The sequence below is a fragment of the Pan paniscus genome, chromosome 18 (genome assembly GCF_029289425.2).
Source record: "Pan paniscus chromosome 18, NHGRI_mPanPan1-v2.0_pri, whole genome shotgun sequence".
In the NCBI taxonomy this organism is placed as follows: domain Eukaryota; kingdom Metazoa; phylum Chordata; class Mammalia; order Primates; family Hominidae; genus Pan; species Pan paniscus.
The window spans coordinates 25,053,683-25,065,731 of NC_073267.2; the positions used below are offsets into that span (position 1 = coordinate 25,053,683).

At 40.7% G+C, this 12,049-nt stretch overlaps 1 protein-coding gene across 2 annotated transcripts in view; it reads left to right on the plus strand.

Moving 5' to 3' along the window:
* DCTN5 (dynactin subunit 5) overlaps positions 1 to 12,049 on the plus strand; it is a 28,816-nt gene that overhangs the window by 1,882 nt on the left and 14,885 nt on the right. Inside the window, exon 3 of one of the 2 annotated variants that reach the window (XM_008966276.4) lies at positions 7,807 to 7,944. The exons of the other annotated variant lie outside the window; for it this stretch is intronic. Within the exon in view, the coding sequence (XP_008964524.1) occupies positions 7,807 to 7,944 (138 nt within the window). Of the gene's footprint in view, positions 1 to 7,806; positions 7,945 to 12,049 lie in introns of those variants that run through there. 2 annotated transcript variants of the gene reach the window in all.

A 12,049-nucleotide genomic window follows, 5' to 3' on the forward strand; every position in this document is an offset into this window, starting at 1 on the left:
CGCTGCAACCTCCGCCTCCCAGGTTCAACCAGTTCTCCTGCCTCAGCCTCCCGAGTAGCTGGGATTACAGGCACCTGCCACCAAGCCCGGCTAATATTTTGTATTTTTAATAGAGACAGGGTTTCACCATGTTGGCCAGGCTGGTCTCGAACTCCTGCCCTCAAGTGATCCACCCACCTCGGCCTCCCAAAGTGCTGGGATTATAGGTATGAGCCACTGCACCCAGCCTAAGTTGGATCTCTTGAATGCAAAAAAAGTTCAATAAGAGGCAACAGAAAACCTTTTTTCTTTTATGCCGGGAACAAAATACAGTGGTACCTAGAACCAACATTATTTTATGATATAGTGTGCATTAAACTACTGGGCACAAAGTGTAACAGGTAATGAAATATTTGAAGGTAGAAACTAAAGTAATACTTATAAAATTATCTCTTTAGTAAAAATTAATAATTCACTATTAACTGAAACTCTTAAAACGAATGTGACAATTGGAAAAGATATTAAAGTATGAGACAGATATGCAAAGTGGAATCTGAAAGCCTGAGAATCTTGTAATCCAAATAAATTACAATAGCAAAGAGACGAGTATAAACTTGGAAGAGAAAATATCACAGGGTATATTTGAGCTTGACAAACAGTGAAGTTCACAGTTGTTTTCCTGCCATCTGGAACACTCAATTTTGAAATTAATTTTTCTTTAAATATTACATCTCTAACTTCCAGAAGGAAAACAGTCTCATTATAACCAAGAGATCACAAATATTTTCAGTAGAAGATAAGTAGTCTCCATTAAGCCTGTCATACCAAGGAATTAAGTGGAAAAGAAATATAATTCAGTAATTGCTGCTCAGACATACTGTTTCTTTTTTTTCCTTTTTTTTGAGACAGAGTATTGCTCTGTCACCCAGGTCGGAGTACAGTGGTGCGATCTTGGCTCACTGCAACTTCCACCTCCTGGCGTCAGGTGATTCTCCTGCCTCAGCCTCCAGAGTAGCTGAGATTACAGGCTCCCGCCATCATGCCCACCTAATTTTTTTTTTTTTTTTTTTTGAGACGGAGTCTCGCTCTGTTGCCCAGGTTGGAGTGCAGTGGTGCGATTTCGGCTCACTGTAAGCTCCGCCTCCCAGGCTCACGCCATTCTCCTGCCTCAGCCTCCTGAGTAGCTAGGACTACAGGCACCCGCCACCATGCCCAGCTAATTTTTTGTATTTTTATCAGAGATGGGGTTTCACCGTGTTAGCCAGGATGGTCTCAATCTCCTGACCTTGTGATCCGCCTGCCTCGGCCTCCCAAAGTGCTGGGATTACAGGCGTGAGTCACCGCGCCTGGCCTAATTTTTGTATTTTTAGTAGAGACGATTTCACCATATTGGCCAGGCTGGTCTCAAACTCCTGATCTCAGATGATCCATCCACTTCAGCCTCCCAAAGTGCTGGGATTACAGGCATGAGCTACCGCGCCCAGCCCAAGATTTTTTTTCTTATGGTGAACTATATATAACAATTTGCCATTTTAACAATTTTTAAAAAATTTTCATTATTTGAGACAGTCGCCCAGGCTGGAGTGAAGTGGCGCCATCTCAGTCGCCACAACCTCCGCCTCTTGGCTTCAAGTATTCTCATGCCTCAGCCTCCTGTGTAGCTGGGACTACAGGTGCACGCCACTACACTGGGCTAATTTTTGTATTTTTAGTAGAGGCAGGGTTTTGCCACGTTGGCCAGGCTGGTCTCAAACTCTTGGCCTCAAGTGATCCACCTGCCTTGGCCTCCCAAAGTACTGGGATTACAAGTATGAGCCACTGCACCCAGCCTAACTATATATATATATATATATATATTTATTTATTTATTTATTTTTTTTTTTATACACAGTTTTGCTCTTGTTGACCAGGCTGGAGTGCAGTGGCATGATCTCGGCTCACCACAACCTCCGCCTCCCAGGTTCAAGTGATTCTCCTGCCTCAGACTCCCCAGTTACAGGCATGTGCCACCATGCCCAGCTAATTTTATATTTTTAATAGAGGCGGGGTTTATCCATGTTGATCAGGCTGGTCTCGAACTCCCGACCTCAGGTGATCTGCCCTCCTTGGCCTTCCAAAGTGCTGGAATTACAGGCATGAGCCACTGCGCCCAGCCTTACCAATTTTTAAGTGTACGATTAGTTGCATTAATTACATTCACAATGTTGTGCAACCATCTCCACTATCCATTTCCAAAATTTTTTCATCACCCCAAATAAAAACTCTACACATTAAGGAATACATGCCCATTCCCTACTTCCTTCCATTGCTGATAGCCTGAATCTACTTTCTGTCTCTATGAATTTGCCTATTCTAGATATTTCATATAAGTGGAATCATACAATATTTGTCCTTTTTGTCTGGCTTATTTCACTTAGCATAAGGTTTTCAAGGTTCATCCTTGTTAAAGCACATCAGAACTTCATTCCTTTCCATAGCAGAGTAATATTCCATTGTATGTATATGCCACATTTCGTATAGGTACTTGGATTGTTTCTACCCTTTGGCTATTGGGAATAATGCTGCAATGAACACTGATGTGCAAGTGTCTGTTTGTGTCCCTGTCTTCAGTTTTTTTGAGTATATACCTAGGAGTGTATATACTCAATACTTAATTTGGCAATGTTTGGTATATACAAAAGAGTGTGATTGCTGGGACAAATGGTGAGTCTATGTTTAACTTTTTGGGAAACTGACAAATTTTTTTCCAAAATGGCTGCACCATTTTACGTTTCCACCAGCATTGTGCAGGGTTCCAATTTCTCCACATCTTTACCAACACTAGTTATTTTCTGGTTTTTTTTTGGATTATGGCCATCCAAGGGGGTATAAAATGGTATCTCATAGTGGTTTTGATTTGTATTTCCTTAATGACTAATGATGTTGAACATCTTTGAATGTTGCTTGTTGGTCATCTGTACATCTTCTTTAGAGAAATGTCTGTTCAGTCCTTTGCCTATTTTTATATTGTGTTGTCTTTTTCTTATTGAGTTCTACGAGTTCTTTATACATTCTGGATATTAAACACTTATCAGATATATGATTTGCAAATGCTTTCTTCCTTTCTGTAGATGTTGTGCATCCCTTTGATGCACAAAAGTTTTAAATTTTGAAGTCTGGTTTATCTGTTTCTTCTGCTGTTGCTTGTGTTTTTGGTGTCATATTAAGAATCCAAACTTATGGCCATGAAGATTTACTGCCGTGTTTTCTTCTAAGAGCGTTAATGGTCTTAGTGCTTGTGTTTAGATCGTTGATCCATTTTGAGTTAATTTTTTTTTTTTTTTTTTTTTGAGACGGAGTTTCCCTCTTGTCGTCCAGGCTGGAGTGCAGTGGTGCAATCTCGGCTCACTGCAACCTCCACCTCCTGAGTTCAAGTGATTCTCCTCTCTCAGCCTCCCGAGTAGCTGGGATTACAGGCATGTGCCACCACACCTGACTAATTTTGTATTTTTAGTAGAGACAGGGTTTCTCCATATTGGTCAGGCTGGTCTCAAACTCCCGACCTCAGGTGATCTGCCAGCCTCGGCGTCCCAAAGTGCCGGGATTACAGGCGTGAACCACTGTACCTGGCTTGAGTTAATTTTTTTATATGGTTTGAGGTAGGGGTCTAACTTAGTTCTTTTGAATGTAGAAATACAGTTATCCTGGCACTGTTTGTTGAAAATACTATTCTTTCCCTGTTGAATGGTCTTGGCACTCTTCTAGAAAATCAATTGGTCGTAGACGAATAGATTTATTTGTGGACTGTCAATTCTATTTGGTTGGTCTGTATGACTATCTTTATGGAACACTGCACTGTTTTGATTACCATAGCTTTGTAATAAGTTTTCTGGGTTTTTTGTTTGTTTGTTTGTTTGTTTTTGTTTTTTTTTTTTGAGAAAGAGTCTCACTCTGTCGCCCAGGCTGGAGTGCAGTGGCACGATCTCAGCTTACTGCAACTTCCTTCTCTCAGGTTCAAGCAATTCTCTTGCCTCAGCCTCCTGAATAGCTGGGATTACAGGCATGCGCCACCGTGTTAGAGACAGGGTTTCACCATTTTGGTCAGGCTGGTCTCGAACTCCTGACCTCAGGTGATCCGCCCGCCTTGGCCTACCAAAGTAGTGGGATTACAGGTGTGAACCACTGTGCTCGTCCTACTATAAGTTTTTAATCATGAATTATGAGTCTTCCATGTTTGTTCTTTTGTAAGATTGTTTTACCTGTTGAGGGCTGTTTTCTTTTTTTTTTTTTTTTTAATTTTTTTTTTTTTGGGAGGGGGATGGAGTATTGCCCTGTTTCCCAGGCTGGAGTGCAGTGGTGGAATCTTGGCTCACTGCAGCCTCCGCTTCCCAGGTTCAAGCAATTGTCCTGCCTCAGCCTCCCCAGTACCTGGTATTACAGGTGCGTGCCTCCATGCCCGGCTAATTTTTGTATTTTTAGTAGAGACGGGGTTTTACCGTGTTGGCCAGGCTGGTCTTGAACTCCTGACCTCAGGTGATCTGCCTGCCTCAGCCTCCCAAAGTGCTTGGATTACAGGCATGAGCCACCATGCCTGGCTGCCTTTTGCTTTTTAAAGATGTTTAATTTGGCAATATTTTGGGTATACAAAAGAATATATGTGACATATATGTCATAAAGCATAAAATTAAATCAACACCAGTGAACCCTATACCCAACTGAAGAATTGGAACATAATCTGTATACAATAAGTACTATTTTTGTGTTCCTCCCCTATTCCTATTTTTGCCACCCTCCAAGAGAAAACCGCTGTCCTGATTTTGTGTCTTATAAATTCTTTATTATTTAAGCAAATTTTCCACATATCCCTAAATAATATATATTGTTTAACTTGGTTTCCTGTGATTTATTTTTATTTTAAAAATCTTTATTTATTTGTTTAATTTATTTGTTAGTTAATTTTTTTGAGACAGGGTCTCACTTTGTTGCCCAGGCTAGAGTGCAGTGGCACAATCATAGCTCACTGCAGCCTTGACCTTCCAGGCCAGGCTCAGGCGAACCTCCCACCTCAGCTTCCCAAGTAGCTTATACTACGGGCATGCACCACCATTGCCGTCTAATTTTTTTTTTCTTTTTTCTTTTCTTTTTTTTTTTTAGAGACACAGTCTCACTGTGTCGCCCAGGCTAAAGTGCAGTGGTGCGATCTCAACTCACTGCAATCTCCACGTCCTTGGTTGAAGTGATTCTCATGCCTCAATCTCCTGAATAGCTGGGATTACAGGTGCACACCACCATGTCTGGCTAATTTTTGTATTTTTAATAGAGATGGGGTTTAACCATGTTGGCCAGGCTGGTCGTGAACTCCTGACCTCAAGTATTCCACCTGCCTCGGCCTCCCAAAGTGCTGGGATTACAGGTGTGGGCCACCACACCTGGCCCTATTTGTAGTTTTTTTTAGGAACGTTCATACTGTTCTCCATAGTGGCTGTACTAGTTTACATCCCACCAACAGTGTGTAAGAGTTTCCTTTTCTTCAAATCCTCACTAGTATTTGTTAGTTTTTGTCTTTATGATAAGCATCCTAAACTGTGGTGAAGTGGTACCTCATTGTGGTCTCAATTTGCCCTTCCCTATGATTAGTGATTTTTTGTTTGTTTGTTTGTTTTTTGAGATAGAGTCCCGCTCCATTGCCCATGCTGGAGTGCAGTGGCGTGATGTCAGCTCACTGCAACCTCTGCCTCCTGGGTTCAAGCAATTCTCCTGTCTCAGCCTCCTGAGTTGCTGGGACTACAGGCGCACACCACCATGCTGGCTAATTTTTTTTGTATTTTCAGTAGAGATGAGGTTTCACCATATTGCTCAGGCTGGTCTCGAACTCCTGACTTCAAGTGATCCACCTGCGGTCGGCCTCCCAAAATGCTGGGATTACAGGCATGAGCCACCGTGCCTGGCTGATTAGTGATGTTTAGTGAACATTTTAAAATATATATTTGTTGGCCATTAGTATGTCTTTTGAGAAATGTCGATTCAAATCATTTGCCCATTAAAAAAATTAGATTGCGTTTTTTTGCAGTTGAGATGTTTGAGTTCCTTGTATTAATATATTCTGTCTTTGAAGAATAGTTTGAAGATATGTTCTGCCATATTTTCATTCTGTTGATTGTTTCCTATGCTGTGCAGGATCATTTTAGTTTGATGTAATCCCGTTTGTTTATTTCCTTTTGTTGTCTCTGCTTTTGAAGTCTTACTCATCTTTTCCAAGACCAGTGTCTTTAACCATTTCCCCTATGTTTTCTTCTAGTAGTTTATAGTCCCAGGCCTTCATTTAGGTCTTTAATTCATTTTAAGTTATAGACCAGGTGCAGTGGCTCACGCCTATAATCCCAGCTGATTAGTAGAGATGAAGATGAAGAGTAGAAGATGATTAGTAGAGATAAAGAGAAAACATGCATGTTCACATAGAGATGGAGAACATGCGTGTTGAAATCAGAAAGAGAGAGAGAGAACATGTGTGCTCAAAATAGAGATGGAGATAGAGACAGAGAACATGCATGCTGAAAATAGACACACACACACACAGAGAACACGTGTGCCCAAAAATATAGAGAGAGAGAGAGATGAAAAGAACATGTGTGCCCAAAATAGAGAGAGAGATAGCGGCTGGGCAGGGTGGCTCACTCCTGTAAACCCAGAACTTTGGGAGGCTGAGGCAGGTGGATCACTTGAGGTCAGGAGTTCCAGACCAGCCTGGCCAACATGGTGAAACCCATCTTTACTAAAAATAGAAAAAATTAGCTGGGTGTGGCATGCTTGTAATCCCAGCTACTCAAGAGTCTGAGGCATGAGAATCACTTGAACCCAGGAGGCAGAGGTTGTAGTGAGTCGAGATGGTGCCACTGCACTCCAGCCTGGGCAACAGAGTGAGACTGTCTCAAAAAAAAAAAAAAAAGAATTCATTTTGAGTTGATTTTTGTGTAGGGTGACAGGTGTGGGGTCTACTTCTGCTTATGGATATGCTATTTTCCCAGCACCATTTATTGAAGAGATTGTCCTTTTCCAGATGAATGTTCTCATCACCTTTGTCAAAAATCAGCTGGCTATAGATATGTGGATTAATTTCTAGGTTCTATTCTGTTCCATTGGCCTATGTGTCTTTTTTGTAATGCCAGTATTATGCTATTTTTATTACTGTAGCATTGCAGTATATTTTTAAGTCTGGCAGTGTGATGCCCCCTTCAGCTGTGTTCTTTCTGTTCAGGATTACTTTGGCTATTCAGAGTCTCTGCGAATTTTAGGATCTTTTTTCTATTTTTGTGAAGAATCTCATTGTTATCTTGTTAAGATTGCATTGAGTCTGTAGACTGCTTTGGGAGGTACTCAGCTTTTATTTCTAAGATTCATTGTGGTCTGTGCATTTTATTTTATTTTATTTTAAGATGGAGTTTTGCTCTTATTGCCCAGGCTGGAGTGCAATGGTGCGATCTTGACTCACTGCAACCTCCAGGTTCAAGCGATTCTCCTGCCTCCCTCCCTCCCTCCCCACACACCACCTCTTCCTCCCACCACACCTGGCTAATTTTTTTTTTTTTTTTGTATTTTTAGTAGAGACCGGGTTTCACCATGTTGGCCAGGATGGTCTTGAACTCCTGACCTCAGGTGATTGCCCACTTTGGCCTCCCAAAGTGCTGGGATTACAGGCGTGAGCCACTGCACCCGGCTGGCCAGTCTGTGCATTTTCACTGCTGTGTACAATTCCACTTATCCACCTTCCTTTTGGTGGAAAGTTACTTTGTTTCTAGTTTTTTTGCTATTATGAACAATCCATTTATATTTCTATCCCTTCTCTTTCAGAACTTTGTCATTTCTGTTTTCCTGAGCCCATATATCAGATGTCACAGTGCCGGCAGGGATAGAAAGAGATCAGATGAGTCAGTAAGACTGAGTGTGAACAATAGGGAGTGGTGGGGCCTGGTGAATTGGAGAATGTGACCAGTCTAAGCCCAAGCTGATTGTTACTGTGTGGGAATACAGGCCCACGTGGCAACAATCAGCTTTCCAGAGCTTCTGATTCTTTTTCAAAAGCAACTGGAAATCTCACTTTTTAAAATGCAAGATGTTCCACTACTCAGATAGTAATGTTTAATTTTAAATGATTTGTTAAAATGCCACATGTCCTTCCTGTAGGAGATAGCTAAAAAAAAATTAAAAGAAATAAATAATAAAAATGCTGCATGAGCCAAACAATACAGGTTTGCAAGTATAGTCCTTCAACCTCCACTTTGCTATCTCTGCCTTGCCCATTGTTGAGTTCAGTGAACTCTTTGCTTTGCTTCTGTGAAGGGCAGCAACCTCCTTTCATTTGCTTCTCTGAAGGGCAGCCACCTTCTTTCATTTTAACACCCCGTTGCCTCTGTTTTGAATCTGACTTCCTCAGCACTACTCCTTGTGAAATAGGAAACCAAGATTTGAGTCCATCTTCCTAAATTTCTCTGACCACCTGTGATACAATTTACTTCCTTTGCGTGTGTTTGCTTCTTTAGTTGGTGTATAGTTTAGGCTGACAAACAGACTTATGTGGATGTTCTTTATTTCCAGATTAAGCTTGTTGTACTTATTTAAAACACAATAAAACAACCACCATCACCAAATACCCAGGACTTTTGGAATTCTGTTTTCCTCCAAAAGAAAAGGAAGCCATTTTCTCTGATTGTAGGTGGAAACATGAAACTGAAAACAATAATTGAAGTAAATTAAGACTCTTAGATGGAGGAAGTTCATACTAGAAATAGATAATCTCTTTAAGCTTGAAGAGTATATCTTTTGAAAACCAAAGTGGCTGGGCACGGTGGCTCATGCCTGTAATCCCAGCACTTTGTGAGACCAAGGCGGGCGGAGGCGGGCGAATTACCTGAGGTCAGGAGTTTGAGAGCAGCCTGGCCATCATGGTGAAACCCCATCTCTACTAAAAATACAAAAATTAGCCTAGTGTGATGGCATGCGCCTGTAATCCCAGCTACTCAGGAGGCTGAGGCAAGAGAATCACTTGAACCTGGGAGGGGGAGGTTGTAGTGAGTTGAGATCACACCACTGCGCCCCAGCCTGAGCAACAGAGTAAGACTCCATCTCAAAAACTAAAAATAAAAAAGAAAACCAAAAGAACTGTAATACTTCATAATCAGCAGCAGATGTGGAAGTTCTTTTTTATGAGTACAAGTTTTGTAGACTATACGTATGCAGTTGAGATGAGTAAGTTTTTCCAGGTATGAGTCTATTTCTTTTTTGGTATTCTTCAGAGTCAGGTGTTCAGGCTAGCGATAAATCTAAATTCACCTATATATCAGGAGTTCCCCACCTACCTCCCTAACCTGACCTTCTGTCCTTGACCTCAGACCTTTATTTACAACTGCCTATTGATCATCCCGTAGCTATCTCAAATTCAACATTTCAAAATTTAATTGGTAATCCTCATAATTGCTTACCCTATTGTAAATTCTCTTTGTCTTACCTCCCAACAGCTGAACAGTCACCAAGTCATATAGATTCTCTTCCTTCTTTTCTTTTTAAACATTTTATTATGGAACTAAATCCAATCATCTTTATTGAGGTATAATTTGCATACAATAAATGTATCCATTTTGAGTGTGCAATTCGACAAGTTTTGACTGATGGGTACATCTGTGCAACCACTACTGCAATCAAGATATAGAATACATTTCTATTACTCTAGTTTCCTTGTGCCCCTTTGCAGTCAATCCTCTACCCTTGTACCCTTGCCCCAGGCAACCACCAATATAAAACTAATATAGATTAGTTTTGCATTTTCTGAAGTTTCATATAATTAGAATCACAAGCCCTTTTTAAAAATAATTTTTCATTGACATATAATAGATGTACATATTTTGGGGGCACATGATAATTTAATACATTTATAAAATTTATAAAGATAAGATTGGTTTTGGCCGGACGTGGTGGCCCACACCTGTAATCCCAGCACTTTCAGAGGCCAAGGTGGGAAGATCTCTTGAGCCCAGGATTTCAAAACCAGCCTGGGCAACATAGGGAGACCCCCATCTCTACAAATAAAAAAAATTAGCTGGGCTTGGTGGTGCACACCTGTGGTCCCAGCTGCTTGGGAAGCTGAGCAGGGAGGATCGCTTGAGCCTGGGAGGTCGAGGCTGCAGTGAGCCGTGATGGCACCACTGCACTCCAGCCTGGGCGGCAGAGTGAGACCCTGTCCCCCAAAAAATGAAAAAATAAAAAATCAGTGTAATTGGGATATTCATCACCTTAAATATTTGTCTTTATGCTAGAAACAATCAAATTATTTCCTTCTAGAGTAGCCAAGGCAATCTTGAGCAAAAAGAACAACGCTACCTGACTTCAAACTACTACAGGGCTACAGTAACCAAAACAGCGTGTTGCTGGTACAAGAACAGACACAGAACAATGGAACAGAATAGAGAACCCAAAAATAAGACCACACACCTACAACTATCTCGTCTTCATCAAACCTGCCAAAAACAAGCAATGAGGAAAGGATTCTCTATTCAATAAATGGTGCTTGGATAACTGCCTAGCCATATGGAGAAAATTGAAACTGGACCCCTTCCTTATACCATATAGAAAAATCAACTCAAGATGGATTAAAGACTTAAATATAAAACCCAAAACTGTAAAAATCCTGGAAGACAACCTAACCAGTACCATTCAGGACATAGGCACAGGCAAAGATTTCATGATGAAGATGCCAAAAGCAATTGCAACAAAGCGGAAGTTGACAAATGAGATCTGATTAAACTAAAGAGCTTCTGCATAGCAAAAGAAACTATTAACAGAGTAAACAGACATCCTACAGAATGGGAGAAAATTTTTGCAAACTATGCATCTGACAAAGGTCTAATATCCAGCATCTAAAGGAATTAAACAAATTTACAAGTAGAAAACAACCCCATTTAAAAAGTGGGCAAAGGACATGAACAGACACTTTTCAAAAGAAGACATACAATAATCATGACAAAAAAAGCTCAACATCACTGATCATTAGAGAAGTGCAAATCAAAACCACGAGATACCGTCTCACACCAGTCAGAATAGCTGTTATTAAAAAGTCAGAAAATAACAGATGCTGGTGAGGTTGTGAAGAAAAAGGAACACTTACATACTGTTAGTGGGAGTGTAACCATTGTGGAAGACAGTGTGGTGATTCCTCAGAGACCTAAAGACAGAAATACCATTTGACCCAGCAATCCCATTACTGGGTATATACCCAAAAGAATATAAATCATTCTATTATAAAGACATGTGCACACATATATTCATTGCAACACTGTTCACAATAGCAAAGACATGGAATCAACCTAAATGCTCATCAGTGATAGACTGGATAAAGAAAATGTGGTACAGGTACACCATGGAATACAATGCAGCCATAAAAAAGAGTGAGATCATGTTTTTTGCAGGGACATGGATGGAGCTGGAGGCTAAATGATGAGAACACATGGACACATAGAGGGGAACAACACACACTGGGGCCTATGGGAGCGGGGAGTTGGGAGGGTGCAGGAGGGAAAGGATCGGGAAAAATAATGGGTACTAGGCTTAATACCTGGGTGATGAAATAATGTGTACAACAAACCTCCATGACACAAGTTTACCTATGTAACAAACCTGCATATGTACCCCTGAACTTAAAAGTTAAAAAAAAATTATTTCCTTCTAGCTATTTTGAAATACATAATAGATTACTGTAAACTATAGTCACCCTACTGACCTATCAAATTCTAGGTCTTATTTCTTCTATCAAGCTGTATATTTGTGCCCATTAATCAACACCTCTTCCTTCCTCCTACCTTTCTTGGCCTTTGGTAACCAACAGTCTACTCTCTGTCTTGAAATCTACTTTTTTAGTGCCCACATATGAGTGAGAACGTGTGATATTTGTCTTTCTGTGCTTGGCTTATTTCATTTAATATAGTAACCTCCAGTTCCATCCATGTTGCTGCAAATGACAGGATTTCATTCTTTTTTATGACTGAATAATATTCCATTATGTATATATACTACATTTTCTTCACTTGATCTTAGCCAAAAGGCC